Raw genomic sequence first — 16561 nt, forward strand, 5'->3', positions numbered from 1 at the left:
ATATCCAATCCTCAAATGAGCCAAACACTGGCCAGTACAAAAGGTCTCCTCTTATTTGTTTCCCTCCCCAAACCTCTATGCAGTAGTGCACCATTTTCACCTTGTCCTTTCCTTTCCTGGAGGGGAAGGCATCCCAATTTTTAATCATTAGTCCTAATGGGCTATCTGGAGGAATTTGGGGAAGCTTTACAGGGGTTCCCCCACCCATGGGACCAGAGGGCTTGCTTTTCTTCTGTCCCATCTTCCGGAGTGCCTTCTCACACACACCTCCACGCTTCCCTCAATTCGTGGCCCAGCCCATCGCCGAGTGTGGGAAACGCACTACTATGAGGTCCACACTCACATCGTCTCACAGAGACGTCTCACTCATCACACTCCGGGATCCCAACCCCGACCGAGCAGGCCCCGTTCCCTCTGAATGGAGCAACCTCAGTAGCCCCGAAGGACCACTGAAAGGTACTTACACAGTCCTGTATCTTCGCCCGGGACTTCGTGCACAAAGATTAAGGGGTTGCCAGCTATTCTTTGCTTGCCACTGGATTTGGGTTCGTCGGTAAGGGTCTCAGAGGGAAGACTCCTGAGCGGGGCTCGCTGCCAAGGCAGCAAGGGCGCCTCCCCGTAAGGAGCTTCCAACGGATAGCCCTTATCCGAGTCACGGCACCAGATTGTTATAAATTGAGGCGAATAATTTGTTCAGCCTTTCAAGAGTCAATCAGAAATTTATTGATTACAGCAGGCAATGGCAAGCAAACAGCGCTGGGTGCAGCTGGGGAGTCCCTGCTCTGCAAACGGCTCACACTGTTTCCCCCTTCCCACAGTCTTTTTATACTCTCTTTCTTCCATATCCGCGGTATCTCTGGGTGTACTCTGCGCTTGTGCCCTCTGTTGCTAGGGGGTCTTCTTCTACTCTCTGGTGGTCTTTTGAGGAAGGCTCCTCTCTTCTTCTTCGTTGAAAGTCCATGGCCCTGTAATGGTCTTTTCCATATAAGGTCATATGTTATATGCGCCTAAGTTCTAGTTACACAATCAGCTTAACTAATCAACATACTAGCTAGTTTCTGTCTTGTGGTTTTCTGTTATTTACACAAGGCTTTTCTTTTGGTTTTCTGTTATCTACACAAGGCTTCTCCTTTCTGTCTTGATGAACAAAGAGTCCTTTCTAACTTATCACACTAATCACTCCCTCCACATGAAACACTTTCATTGCAGTGCTAGCTGCCAATTCATGCAGGGCTACGGTGATGAGGGACTTACGGAGAGATGGGACACCTAAAACTGAGGGTGCACACACTTACTTAGGTTTCTCTAAGTAGGTGCTATGATGAGCTACTAGAAGCTTCACCAAATTTAGCTAAAAACCACACCTCAGGATGCCTTGATGCCTACATCATACGTCTAATGAAACCCCTTGGGGATAGGACTGTGCTCCACGAGGTATATCACCATCACTGTCTCTGAAGAAGCACTGAAAACCTACATAGGATTTCAGCCTTGGGGGATTAGAATCTTTGCTGTATCCTGTCGCCCAGCCGAGAAGGTGGACACTGGCCACTAGATGACACTGTGACGCACACCCCCAAGCCCATCGGCGCCGCTGATGTGCCGGAAAAGCAGCGGCGTCACCACCTCCTCCGTGCAACATCACTACTTTCACACATGCTAATTAAACACGGAAGAGCAGCTGCTTGGTAATTCAATACATAGCGCCACACAAGCATCAAGCACAAGTATTCTGGAAGGGGCTAAATGGTCATCTTCATGTTGGTGTTAATTGGAGAGCAATGTCTCGTTAACAGAAATGATGTTTCCTCTGACACTGGACACCTTGTACAGATTTGGACTCTATTTAGTCCTGGTGTTCTAAAAATAACACCATGACTAAACCTCTCTGCTCAGAACTTGGGGTTTGTGGCCCGTTTACATCTTTTGAAGACATACCTCCAATCAGAGTGCTACCCTAATACGTTTTCACAAGCTGGAAAGTTTTGGTGCCCTAGAGCCTGCCTTGTTATGATAAATTTCTCTGGGCCCTCTGTAATGAAATGCTGGCCATTGCTGGTTGTTTCTGGGAATATAGATTGAAGGACAAGATGACCTAGTCCTGCTTCTTGGAACTCAGAGGAGGACGGGGGCCAAGCATGCTGTTGCAGATTTGAAAGCAATTTCCTTGCTTTCTGGTAAGCAGGACTGAAAACTTTGCTAAAGAAAGTCAAAGACAGACTTCTCTTTCTCACGCATTGGTTTGTCAAAACTGAGTCATATGAGTTGTCAGTGCAGGGTTTTTAAGGGAATGAAGAAATGCCCTGTGTCACTTCAGCCAAGCCAGCTTGAGCACTCAGAGTGATTCAGGTGCAGCTGCTTGTTCTGTGTGTATGCATTGAGCTCCCAGGACATGCTACCATTACCCCCTCCCACAGGCATTATGCTAGCTCTGGTACCTCTGTCCACACCTGAAACAGCTGGGTGACAGGTGTAATGCTGTCATTGCAGTACTGCTCATGAGCAGTGATCTTATGACCGCATAAGACGTCTTGTATTTGGGCTTCTCATTCTTTTGGGTTTGGGTTACTTTGGGTAGGTCTATTTAGTTATTTACTTCTTCAGTTTTCTGATGTGCCCTGACTGCCATCCAAGTCATCTCTTCAACAGATCCAAAACCAGCTGAGTAAGTGCTTGTGCTGCTATAAAGAAGCTTCAGAAGGAGGAAAAGAAAAAAAAAAAAGAACTGTGTATCCTTGATGTACATTCTCTGTGCTCCCTCTTCTGCCAAAGCCTGCTTACCAAGATAAGAAGGTGGCAGGTAGATAACCTCCTTTTCTTTCCAGGTGCTTGAACACATCTGCTTCTGTTCTGGCTTGCAGACACACAATGAATATGAGTTTTATTCCCAGTTTTACTAAAGGAGAGTGAGAGCATACTATCCCTGTATACAATAGCATATGGTGCTCACTGGCTTTGCTGGCTGCCTCTTGCACTAACAGTTTCTCTGCTGCAAAATGAGTCCAAATGACTATTTGCAGGTACCTACAGAGCAGGTGTGGAGGGTTCCTGAACACTGTTCCAGCATTCTGATACCAGTTGAGTGGTACTGCCAATCATCTTGCTAATTTGTTTGAGGTCTAAGCTGCAAAGATCCTGCATTGACCTGAAGGCTACAATAAAAGGGAGAGAGTGTTGAGTATTTACATGGGCAACTGAAGACCAGAAACACCTGGTTTTAGAAGCACATTTTCAAATTATCAATTTTCAAACTATTTCTTAGCTGAAAAATTTAAAACTTGTAAAGTGAGAATAGAAGACTGTTTGGCTTCTGACATTCAGAGGAAAATATGTGAGGAGATATGCCTTAGGCAAGACCTAGTTTACTGCTAGAAGGCATGTCTGGATAAAACCCCAAAAGCTGGATTCCTATACTGGATAAGATCTGTTTGTCAGTGGTGCCCCAGACATAGCTAAGTTGCATTTGGAACTCAAATTTTCTCTAGTTTCATTGCAGGAAAAAGGGGAAAATGAGGGATGACTGGGAAAGGGCAAGCAAAAATCACTAGTCATGCATCCCTAAAAACAGTTAAGAATATTACAGCAAATTATTTCAGTATAGGTGCCTGCTGCAGAAGCAGACAGAGCCACCTGGCACACACAGCAATTTTGTGCATTTCAAGTAAGAGTACTCTTTTCTCTCCAGGTTAACTATATTGAGTTTCTAATTTTTTTTTTTTTAAGTGCTACTACACTGTCAGATACATGCTTGTCTGAGCCATGCAGGCTAAATTTTCTAGGGACAAGAAGAAGAGAATGGTGAGATATAACCCATTTTACTGCAGGATTGCTACTTAGCAGCCATGGCCAAGACAAGACCCATACAAACCTGGGTTTTGTATCCCACAATGCCAGCTTTCAGCTATCACTTTATAGTAGTCTTTTTTACAGCGGAAATTACATGTCCTCATATGTTTGAAAACTCCTGGTGTACACAGAGATTCCCCTTATTCCAACAAGTGCTAGTAGTCTCTTTGACACTGTGGGAGTTTCAACCTGCTTTCAGTTTCTCAGCACTGTGCTTGCAAAGCAGACACAAGCCATGCAGACAAAAGCTTCCCCAGGCATTGCCATGCTGCACTTAACCTGGATAGCCCTGGAGTTGATGAGATTTTGCAGTGAGTTCTAGAGCGCCCCTTTGCTCACAAGGGTCCTCATGGAAAAGGAGTCTCCCATGGAGGCCCCTTGCAACCTCCTCAAGTCTGAGGCCAATTTTGGAGACTGTCATTGTATCACCTCATCATAGCATCTCATACATCATAAGATTCAGCAAGTGAGTTGTGAAGTCTGGGTATAAGGTACCAATCTTGAATTGTACTGAAATGGAGGTGTATGGATCCAAAGATAACCACCAAGTTTTACAAAGAGTAGCTTTTCTCCTGTATGTCAGTATCCAGTGCTTATAAAAATAAGCATAGAGCTGCATTCAAAAAGGTCGAAGAGAATCACTCAATGATTTGAATTCCCTTTGAATAAGGGAATTCTTTATGAATAAGTGTAGGTGTTGATTTGAAAGAGAGAGGGGATAGGAAGAAAAGAGCCAAAAAAAAACAGAGGGTAATGAAAACTTGGCTCATAGCGTAAACCAGTATTACAGCATGCATCTGAGAAATACATGCAGAAAACACATCTGAGCTGCAGAGGAGTTTTTATGGTGATAAGCAGATAATTTTTTAATTGCTTCCTCCTGTTCACAGAAAAAAGGCTTTGTAAGTACACAGGATACATCCCTGATATCTCCTCTTTGTGGGAACAGTGCTTGGGATGCTGTGTTTCTGATTCATTCACACAGACTGGAGTCAAAATGGCAACATTTGTGGTTATCAAGTAGAGGATTATTGTTTTGTTCATTGCTAACCTCCAAAGGAACAGAAAAAGTAATTTCAAGAAAGGATAAATTCTTTTTTTCTTTGTCCTCTTCTAGAGCTGGAATCTTGAGAATTTTTAAAAGCCATTTCTATTTCTGACTGTGCTGTGACTTTAGGTCCTGTAAGAACAGTGTGCCTACTGAAGTCATGCCATTACAAGGGTATGTAGTCAGTTTGGAGTATTTTTGTAAGAGGACAGATGATTTGATAAATTTTCAGTGTTTGTTTTGGCTCAAATTCTTCATAAAGGTTTGGTCAGAAAAGACAGAGAGAAGGAGTTAGCTGGGGCATTTATCAACATCTGGTATCTTAACCAGCATCAAAAACTGACTGCGGAGAAGATGAAAGCTCTCAGTAGTGAAGGACTGATCTGGGGTAACCTCTGAATGAAGACTCCAAAATGGAGGAGATCAACAAGGCAATTCCTCATTTTGCTGAAGTCCAGATACACTTGCTGATAGAAGGAAAAGAACAGCAGTATACTAGAATTCTGTGCCTGCACACATATGTCTGGCTGTGTACAAGTACCCATCAGCTTAATCTCCTAACGCCACCTGTCCAACTCGCAAAAGGACTCTGGTATTGTACAAAATCTGTTACAGAGGGCTTGGGAGTGGCAGTGATTTCAGGGTATGTGCAGGTGAATATTTGGATGCCACTGATGCCATTATGATTTTTTGCCTTTTCTTTTATATACCTTTCATGTATCTTCAATGCTCTTTACATGCATACTTGTAATTCCTTAAATCTGATAACTTAACATAGTCCTGGTTTTCTGTTAGGCCAGAAAACCAAACATCCTAGAGGCCTTGCAATTGGAGATAAAAACCCTTTATCCCTTAACCACATCTGGCTCTCAATTTTAAGACCAAAAAAAGGCACCACCACAGCTCAGGAAAGAAGACAGATGTTACATTTATTCTTGGACTTTATGTCTGAAGAAATTAAACCGCTTTTGCAACTGCTGGTTGCCAGTAAATTATAGACATAGCAGCATAGCATTTCCATTGCACATCCTAGTGATGTCCAGCATTCAAAAGAAGTACTTCTAATAAAAGTTTAAACTGATAATGAACATTTTATAGTATATTTAGTTGTGCTTAGCAAAGTATAGCTCTAAGGTCAAGTACAGTTTCCATGCAAGGGAAAAAAATCTGCTAAAATTTCAAGTCCACTCTTGTCCAGTGAGATGCTTGTATTCCACTGCAAAATCTCCAAATGGGACTCACTAAGCAAAGCTGTCTGGTGCTCCTAATTCCTACAGTTTCACTTGTGCAGTTCCAGTGCTTTGGACACTTCAAGGTGGGTTGTGAGACACCATAAGCAGGCCTGGGAACATGAAAGAATTCAGTTCATAAGAGCTATTTATGTAGAAATACAATTTCCTACCTAGAATCCAGCCATAAGAATCCCAAGGTCCCTTGTGTTTTCTGGACCGTTATTGTCCAGAAAACCAGGCATCCTTGGCACAGAAAGTAAAACAGAACGTAAGAGAAATCAAGTAATTTGGGGCTTTCCTCATAAATTAGAAAGCAGCAAGACTGTATTTCTCTTAAAAGCTTTATTTACATATGCTGAACACAGCCAGTAAGCAACTCTGTATCATGTTGAACCATTACTGAGGAAAAGGAGGCAGAAAACCAGCAGAAAATAAATGTAGTGGAAGGCCCTGGCATGCACCAGTGTACACATTTGATATTTGAGTATGTATGCATCACAGTTCCATATGCATCTACTGATGAGCAAACAACCAATATATGTGAGTTTTGTACCATTGTAGTGTTTTTAGTTCCAAGTGTGAGCCTGAACCACCAAACCTGCAAGGAGCTACTGTGGCATGTAGTGGGTTGCCTAGCCTTGGTAATGACATGTTCAAGCAAAGTAAAGTGTTCCTCAAACTGATGAAGCCTGTTAGAAATAGCACTGAAACAAGTTAAAAACACAGACTCAGGGAGCTTTCAGTAGTTTATAAAAGAGTGAAAAATTCTGAGGGCATTAATGACAATTATGGGTCTCCTAATGTAACAGTTTTAACATTCAGGAGTTCTGCTCTAGGATGTTACTGTTCAATTCAAAGTTCAGTGACCACTGTTCAGTGGTCGAACTTCTCCTGGTCTATTCCAGACAACCTTTTTACAATGGCAGAAAAAGGAACTGCAAAGAAACACAAACATTTCTTCCCCATTTCAGAGGATTTTATGACTTTCAGACACAAATTTTATCATAGTATTATTATATGTTGGGAAAATTCATCAGTTTTTCTGTTTATCACTGTGCCTTATCCAATGGCCTAATTAGCTGTGAGAACTGGGTCTCTAATCCCTTGTCTGTCTCTGACCTTGAGTGACTTTCGGTAAAAAAAATGTTATTTCTCAGCTTGCTTTTATCCATCGGGAAGATACTAATGTTGAAGTTTTTTCCTTGTGGCTTTAGAGGAAGTATCACCTATAAATTCTTCTGGTGAATGGGAGAGAAAGAGTAAGAAACCCAATTATAGCAGGCTCCTTCCTTAGAATCAGAAAGATTCATCCACATCAAAACTTTATAAACCTAATTAAAATTCTTTCTCATTCTGCCTGTGGAATAACAGCATGTGGGTTTGATAAACACTATTGTTCAAAACCAGGACAGTATAGGTTATTAATTATCACGATAATGCTAAGAAAATAATATTTTCTACTGGTGGCCATGACCTTGTAAAAGACATTCAAATTCCTTTATGTACCTCTTTGCACATACAGATAGAGTTGCCATATCCTAATCACTGAGAGCCTAGTTATCTTATACTTGCAGTATTTGCTGTATTTGCAGAAGAGACAATCAGCAAAATTCCCACTGAAGGATATATCACAGGTGCTGTATATAATGCTACACGTGCAGGCATATTCTAACATAATTTCTAGAACCAAGACTTTCCTCTATACTGTGTCTTTGGGTATAGATACAGGCCTTAAGGCAAGAAAACAGGAAATAATAACAGGATTACAGTTTTAATTCTGGACTTCAAGTCTACAAAGATGGAGAATGGGCCACAGAAGAGGCACTATGTGCACTCAAGGGATATCCATCTAAGTAACACTTAACAGAGGAAAGTTTATTGAACTGATTCTTAACTGAAGTGCAGAGAAACAAAATTATTAGATCAAGGACTTCCAAGATTAAGCACAGAATCTTCCAGGTCCCACTGAAATACCTGGCATGCATGGGGAGAAGCTCTTGTGGGAGGTCGCTCTTTTGTAACAGGATAAAACCTAGCACAGCCAATACAGCATTGTTGTGCTCAGAGAGAGGAAAGTTATCTTCAGGAGGAGTCACAGTCTCTCACAGAAATTAAATATCTCTATCCAGCCAAGTTACTAGCTTGCAAACTAGCTTGCTCTTCTAGGAATTGAAAGGGAGCAACTGGTGGTCTGTATTTTGCATCAGGGTGAAACAATTGCCATTTGCATTTAAAATTGTTGGTGACAAAATAAAGTAGTAAAACACGTCTTACTCTCACTGCTCCAGTCTGTGCACTGTTGCTGTGAAATGCTGGCAGGATAGGCAAAGCTTTGTCACCAGAACTAAACTGGTGACAAACACTCCGAGACATGCTTTCATAGTTTGGTAGTGAGTATTATGACAGCTGCAAGGTGCTCCTCAGATTCTTGTCATCTGTGGTCTACTTCTTGAAACCTTTTTGCATGGTCATTGACTGTCTGCCTGCTTTCATAAGCAGTGAAGTCATTGGCTCCCATCAAAATGGTTCTCAAAATTATCTCCATTTTCCCCTACAGCTTATCCAATTCACAGGTATTGCTTGCTGCCACTGAAAATGCCCACAACGCACTGGAATTTTAGACTTTTAGATCCAGTTTATCGTCTCAGTAGGCACTGCTTATGAAACTGCATGCAGCTAAAGGAAAGCTGGAAGTGAACCAGGTGGTCAGAAACCAGGAACACCTTTGTACCAGGAACAAAGAATGCACATGCATGTAAGGTGTCAAGCAGAGGCTGTAAAATGCAATTGGCATGGGAGTGAGGTGGTGCCAGGAATGAGGTTGGCATTTCCTCCTTTCAACGCCTTCTGGTTCACTTTTGCCTTTCTCAGCACCTTGATACTTAAGCTGCATTGGTGTGGACCCTCATGGCCTTTGAAACAGACTAAGATATTTCATGAACATAAATGCTTAAGAATTGTTGGGCTGAGGCAGACATAAGGGAGTTGTGGTGTAAGACAGTAGAGAAGATAGAGGTGTTGGATTGGCAAAGGGAAAACATTAAGGAATGCCATTGAGCACAGTAGATGGAAAACTTGGAGAAAATGAATGCAGGTAGGAGAAGGTAAAAAAGATGCATTGCATCCATGCTGTTAGCATGGATGGAATCTAGGGAAAGGCCAGGAAGTCACAGTAAGAAAGGCAGAAACAAAATGCATGATATATGTGCATCTGAACCAGGCAAGAAACATGGCCCTGTTGCAGGTCTTTCATTTGTTTCAAGACTGGCGTCCTTCCATGAAGTGGCAGGAAACCAACAACAGGATGAAAAGTCCTCGTGGTGTGGATAGACTAACACACTTGTCTGGAGTATAGGGCCTTGAAGGGAAGCCATGTGAGAAGTGGCTGAGGTCCTTTGATCTGTTCATCCTGGACGAGACTGAGGGGCAACCTCACTGCCCTCTACAACTTCCTCATGAGGGGAAGAGGAGGGGTAGACACTGATCTCCTTATCTATGATGACCATTGACAAGAGCCGAAGGCACAGCATGAAGTTTTGTCAGAGGAGGTTTAGGCTGGACATTAAAGAGAGGTTCTTCACCCAGACAGTGGTTGGGCACTAGAACAGGCTCTCCAGGGAAGTGACCACAGTACCAAGCCCGAGAGAGTTCAAGAAGCATTGGAAAATGCTCTCAGGCACATGGTGTCATTCATGGGGCTGGTCCTATGCAGGGCCAGGAATTTGACTTCATGACCTTTGTGACTCTCTTCCAAGTCAAGCAATTCTGTGATTCTGTGAGAGGGACAACAGATGGCACACCGTGGGCATCCTCTTTACAGAGTTGGAGTTTAACTGAAGAACAATTCTGGCTGTCCTCTGCAGGCCTGACACAGGCAGAACCCGAAAAAAAAAAATTCCACGAAGACTCCAGCCCTGTGCCTGGAGTAGCAGCTCCCCAAATCTGAAAGAATGAGTAACGCCATCAGTGACGGAACGCCGCCTCAGGGCATGCGCCCAGCTGTTCTCTGCCGCTCTTTCTCCGCTCCTTTTACATTAAAAAAGCTGATTAATGCGTGTCCTTCGGGTCAGGACGGTGCTGGGTTCCGTTACCTCCACCGATTCCTTGCCCCGGGCGGAGCCCGCCCTGGCCCGGCAGCCCGCGCGGGAGGGCCGCCGTCCTGCCGGGGAATTTCCTCTTCCTCCAGCAGCGCGGCCGGGGCGGGAGGAGGAGGAGGAAAAGGAGGAGGAGGAGGAGGAGGAGGAGGAAGAGGAAGGGGAAGGGGAAGGGGCAGGGGCAGGGGCTGGGGCCGGGAAGGCTCCAGCGCGGTCGCCGCCGTCGCTGGTGCGGCAGGGGCGGAGCGGCGCGGGAGGCGGGGCCAGCGGGGCCCGGAGTCACCGTGTCACGGCGCCCGGGAAGCCGTTGCCACCGGATCCGCCCCCCGCAGGGCGAGCGACGAGGCAGGAGGAGAAGGAGGAGGAGGAAGGAGGCCGGCTCCTCGCTGCCTCTTGTGTTTTCGCCCCCTTCCCGGCCCAGCCCCGGCCCCTGTCCTCTCGCACCGGGGCGGCGTTGGGGGGCGAGGTCGCAGCGGCGCCCGAGCTGCCCGCGGGAGCCCCGGGACGGGCCTGGGCCGCCGTCTCTGGACTAGGATGTCCCGACATGAAGGTGAGCGGCGCGGGGCGCCGAGGCCGCTCCCGGCGGCGGCGGTGGGGCCCGGCCCGGCGGCCTTGGGGGCCGATCATCATCATGGCGCCGCCGAGAGCGGGGCCCGGGGCCCAGCGGCGGAAGGAAGGAGAGGCCCGGGCGGGCGGGCCGCGCTCTGCAGTGTCATAGCGGGGGAGGCCGGTACGGCCCGTTCGCCGCGCGGCCTCCGCCGGACGGGGCTGGGGCCGCAGGTATGGCCGGCGGGGGAGCCGAGCCGCCCCGCTCCTCCGCCCGAAGGACGGGCGGAGCGAGGTGCGGCGCCCCCGGCAGGTCCGGCCGCCGTGGGTGGGCGGTGGCGCGGAGCGGCCCTGCCGACGTGTCGGCCGCCGCGGCGGTGGGTCCCGCCGAGCTCCGCGCCCCAGGCCCCCCCTGGGTGCTGAGGAAGCGGGGTCCGGGGCAGCACTGTGCAGGCAGCCTGCCTGTGGCCCTGAAGAGGGGTGGCTTGTGTTCTGGCGGCCCCAGGATCTGCCCGTTTTCCTTCGGTTTTGCCTTGCGGCCGAGGAGGCCGGTGCTGGTAAAGTAGCGGCTTGTTTTGAGGCCGCTGGAGAAACGTGTTCTCTGAGTGCTGCTTGCCTCTGGTCCCGTTGTGTTTACCGCTGTGCAGGAGTTCAGTGGGTAGTTAGTCCGAAGGAGCAGGGTAGAGGAAGAGATGGAAGCTAAGAAAGGAATTTCTGCAGGAAGAAGATGGGAGTATGAAACCAGGAGAGAAATTTGCTCAGTTTTTTTCGCGCTTGTTTACCAGTGGGTAAAGCATTTGAACTAGTATTTTATAAAACCAGGGTTTGTCATCTGAAAAGGTAACTTTCTGCATTGTTAATTCAGTATTATCTCTATTTGCTCTTATCTAATTTATCATTTCTCCGTTTCATCTCATCTTAAAACATTTTGACAGAAACATTATAGGAAAATTCGGTATTTGTGGCTCATACTGCTGGCTTCTAGTTAGTAGCTTGATTTTAGGCAATGTGGTATACGTGATGGATTTTTGGTGTGTGTTGCAGTATTTTGCAGACTTCTTGTTTGTGCAAGTACATGTGCATCTCTATCTAAGAATTGTCTTCCCTGAATCTACTAACTATTTTTTGTTGTTTACTTGTTAAAATTAAAGCTTAGTAAGACTGCTCTTTTTTCTCCCCTTCCTCCCCCTGCCTTCGTGTTTTCCCAGTAGGGTGAAGATGGATTTTTTTAATGGTTAAACATGCAGTTTTTTACTGAAATGAAGGGATCACTGATCACAAAGTTGCTCTTGGTGGTGGTGTAGTAGGATTATGCAATCTTAAAGTATCTGCTGTCATGCATGTACCAAAATACTCTATTTAATGTACAGTAGTGGAATACAGGCTTTTCTAACTTGAACAGGTTAAAATTATGCAAGTTTTATTATAGTGATAAGTGATATCATACGTTGTTCTTTAGTGATTTTCAGTGACAAGTGCATAGACTATTATAAGAAGTGGTGATATGTGTTAAAAAGACATTCCAGCCCTGTCTTTTTGTTAAAATAGAATTTGAAAGTAGGTTTTCTTGTGTGTTTCTTATGGAAACCATAGCATGAATTTTCCTTTCAGTTCTTAGATGTTTGTAGCAGGGAAAATTCCATTTCCTGTCTTTGATATTTGTTGGTATTTTTAAAAGGAGTGACTGTTAATGAAATTGGGCTTAATATTCTCTTTCCAAAGCTGATTCATTTAGACACACCTACTTAGAAAAAGAGATAATTGCCTAATTAATTACCTAATTGGTAAGTGAGTGTGAGTTTTGGTAGTTTTGGATCCTGGACGTAGACTTTTCAGGTATGTGACTGAACAAACAATGCATTCCTGAAACCATGAGAACACTGTGAGATTACAGATGACATCTACCACTTGTATTCTTGTGATTTTTTTTTAAAGCTATTCTGTCTCTTAATTTCTCAATTATTCTTCTCTTCACACTTCAGATACGTTCTTTTAGGCAACTTTAGTTATAGGGATAGAATAAAACATATTAGAATGGGAGGGATGGTTTTCCAGCTTTATGGAGAAGAGGTTTGGGGGTTGATTTTGTTAGAACCCTGGAAATCCGTAGAAACTATATACTCAAAAAGAAAGGTAATTCTTCCTTCAGAACTGTGCAAGGTTATTCACAGCTGACAGTTTTTGATCCATTATGACTATGTTTGGGGATGGCTGTGTTGGAAGAGTATGGTATAGGGAAAAAGCAAGCTTTAATCACATTTATGTTAATTTTTTTTCTGTGTATTTTCTTTAAAATGATCTGTAAACAAAGTAACAAACAAGATTTATTGATATTTCTTGACAGAATCGGGATGCTGTACCAGTTTTATGGTGGAAAAGTATGTATCTGGATGTGTAAATGCTGGAGAAGTTAGAATTCAAAAGGCTTGGGACTTGGAGTAGTCTGTAAAGGATCTGATGGAGATTTACTTTCCATTGGGCTTTCTTGACTGCTTCTTTGGGGTAATAAATTGTACAAAACAATTGTTTGGGGTATTTTGGTTAGTTGACTTTGTTGCTGTTTTTTTAAAAGTGAGATGTTGTTATTCTTCACAGAAGGTTTCACCACAGCCTTCCTTTTCACTGTGCTTTCATTTCACACATGAGGTCCAGACTCCTGTTTCTCCCAAATCCAGGAAAATGGACACCAACTGGAATTTGAATTAGTGTTGCTTTTTTTAATGTGTTTATTCAATGTTCAAGAGACTTCCTTGGTAATGCTGTCAAGAGTTAAGTACATATCTCTCAGTATTGCTAGGCTTTTCTAATTTTTAAAAAACATTTTTGTTCTGTGATTTGGTGTTAAGAGGCTAGCCTTTGGTTTTGTAGACTGCAACATGAGGTCATTCCCTGGTCTTGGTATTCATGTTGTTCCCTTTATTAGGATCAATATGCTGTGTTTCTCTGGGTTAGCCCCTCTGTGGAGGAATATGTGGTGGTGTAATATTTGACAGCCTACAAGGAACAGGTAGGTAATTTTTTTTTGTTACGCTCCAGAAAGTTTATGAGAAGGTATTTTGCGTATTACAGGTTATGTCTTTTTGTGATCATGTGGCAATGATTCTCTTATTTGGCAATAGATACCACCCAGGACAGCAGAAAAATCAAGAATTGCAACTTCTAGGAATATCATTACCAAGACCATTTTTGCAACTTGTTTTGTGGAACTAGGTCGCAACAGCATTAACTGGCCTGGATTCAAATTCCCTCCAGCTGGGATCTCCAGAGGGCTCCCCATTCCATATCACCTGCATCACTTAATTCTCCATCTCTCATGCTCTGTGCCTCACTCCCAGACCCAGTACCATCCTTTTCTGCTTGTTCTCACTAAAGGAGGTAGTCTTTAAGCTTCAAAGAGCTGTCAGCAATGCAGGTGCTGGGTTTTTTTGCAGGTCCCCATTTGTCAGTATTTCTTACAAATCAGTAAAGGTCTGTAGGTAATCTAGTCCCACTTGAAGTAAATTGTGAATGGATGTTGGTAACACAGTAGGAGGGGAGAGCAGTGGCTGTCAGGACCATATGACCTTTCAAAATGTTCTTCTCTGGCTTTAAGATCCTTTTTGCGGAGCGAGCCAGTGCTTCTGTGCTCCTTTTCTTTGTGTGTATACATAAATGTGTTGCGTAGAGATACTGAAATCAAGTGCTTATTTGTAGTGGAAAAGTAAATAAGTAAATTTTTAAAAAGAAATGCGTGTAACTTCATCTTTGAAATTAATGAAATCATAGTTAGAGTTGAATATATACCAACCACTTGAAAACCATTAGTATAAGGGTAGTGTTAGATCCAGTCCTCTAGTTGTGCAGTAAAAAAACTGGGAGTCTGAGTTGGTGTTATTTTCTATAATGTCCCAATACAAAACATATAACTTAATCTGAAACAAACTTTTTGAAAACCTAACTAGCAAGAGTAATTTCTGCTCTTTGTAATGATGCAATAGCTGTGTCATACTTGAGCTGCAGAAGGGTACTACAAACTCCAGTGCTCAGCCAGTTGATGCATAACTTAATACTTCATATGGTGTCAGTTATAAAGGTGCCACACAAAATGCAAAATTAATATATTTTTGCATGTAAAACTTCTAATTCACTTAACAAGACTACATCTTTTTCATACGAAGTACTCAAGATTCATTGGTTAAGTGTGGCATGTAGTAACGAAATGTGCCTCTGTGACACCAGTTACAACTTGCTGCCTTCCAGTGCTTACTTTGCTTGCATCTTTTCCAAACAAGGAGTTTGCTGTATTTCACAATATAGAGTAAGCATAAATTCCTTGATATATTGCTGCCATTGAGACCTCTTTTGTAGAATGTAAGTCCAGATTAAGTTGTATGTATAATATAAAATGGTGAGGTTTTTTGAATTTGCACTAATATTTGAGTCTTTCAAAGCATTTTCTAGCTGTATGTGCAAAGTGTTTCATACTTCGTTAGTTTTACTCTATGGTAGTATATTAATGGTAGCATCTAATTACAGATATAGTGCAGTATCTGAAAATGAATTAGTGTGACAATTTGACTAGCGAGAGCCATGTTTAGGCACAAAAATGTAAACATTAAATGTAAACAGCTGTAAATGTGATTGGAAATATTTTGACACAGTAATTTGCTTTTTCATTAAACTTGTTTGACTTCAGTAGGAAAGTGAATTATCATTTAATGATAAAAAGAGCTGGAAACAATTCATATTTTAACTGGTAAGATACTTATTGGCTTTATGGAAGCTAGGTTTTAATAAAAGGGTTCTGTCTCTGGTTTAGGAAACTATGTGAACCAAGCTGCTGCTGATACTGCAGAGTTTGAACAAGGTCCTCCAAAAATGTTTGTAAAGGGAGACAGTTTTTTCTCTCAGATCTTTATAAAAAATAATGACACCATCATGGGAAAAGGGAGAAAAAGATCAGATATAAACTACTGATGTTGAAAGGCTGATAGCCTCTATCTCAAGCAGGAAAATTGGAACAGAACTGTGACACTTTTAACATTATTGGGTGGGGGTGAAGAGAGAAAACAAATGGTGAAAAAGCTCTCTTCCAAATGTTGATTTGAACACAAAGGGATTCAGGGGAAATTTATAGAGCCAGGAAAATTGCTTGAGTGGTACTGGATAAATAAAATTCATACATGTTAAATAAAAAGAAGAAAGCTTTTCAAATACTTTTGCATGTTTACATTACTGATAACATTTGAGGGAGAGTTGTTGGTCTCACTGTTCATTGTTTTGTCTTTACTTACTTCTGTTATTGTTAAATACGAAACCAAAGCCGTGACTAATACAAAAAGTGTTAATGCATTCAAGAAGCTGCTGGACACAGCAGCATATTTGAAGAATGTTGCTCAGGAATTGGGATGTACCAGAGACAGGTTGCAGAGATAGCAATAATTCAACCTTGTTTGAGTATATTTATTTTGTACACAGCTCCATATTACCTACTCCACACCACCCTGCATTCTTTAGGGTGTGCAGGAGGGTTCTCTATGTTAGACCACTGCTCAGTGTTTGGAAGTGTACAGCAAATGAGCAGATAGAGATATTACAGAAAGAAAGGATGGCCAAGATGTTGACAGTGGAGCTTTATTGTGGAAAGCTGGATCAGCTGTCCTGTCCTCTGTTGCAGTTCATGTGAACTACTAGGTAAGTTACTTTGTCAGGAATTCACAGGTAGCTGTTAGCCATTTGTTTCTTATGAAGACCTGGTTTGTGATTTTGGGATCTGAACATTCACATCTGCAACTGTATTAACTGAGCAGTGAGCT

At 43.1% G+C, this 16561-nt stretch overlaps 1 protein-coding gene and 1 long non-coding RNA gene across 3 annotated transcripts in view; both read left to right on the plus strand.

The window, feature by feature from the left end:
* Window positions 1–383: 383 nt before the first annotated feature.
* Window positions 384–5982, plus strand: LOC128821846 (uncharacterized). Of its 2 annotated transcripts, XR_008441247.1 has the most exons (4): window positions 389–456; window positions 2078–2177; window positions 4964–5068; window positions 5157–5982. It is a non-coding gene; the product is annotated as an uncharacterized LOC128821846 (long non-coding RNA). The 2 variants fall into 2 exon arrangements; XR_008441248.1 differs by lacking the exon at window positions 2078–2177 and having other exon boundaries at window positions 384–456.
* Window positions 5983–10117: 4135 nt separating this feature from the next.
* The window catches only part of KCMF1 (potassium channel modulatory factor 1), a 44148-nt gene continuing 37704 nt past the window's right edge, over window positions 10118–16561 (plus strand). The window contains 2 exon segments of the mRNA XM_054003203.1: window positions 10118–10483; window positions 10486–10770. Coding sequence (XP_053859178.1) covers window positions 10177–10483; window positions 10486–10770 — 592 coding nt within the window. The 5' untranslated portion in view covers window positions 10118–10176.

Source organism: Vidua macroura, chromosome Z (genome assembly GCF_024509145.1).
Source record: "Vidua macroura isolate BioBank_ID:100142 chromosome Z, ASM2450914v1, whole genome shotgun sequence".
NCBI lineage: Eukaryota > Metazoa > Chordata > Aves > Passeriformes > Viduidae > Vidua > Vidua macroura.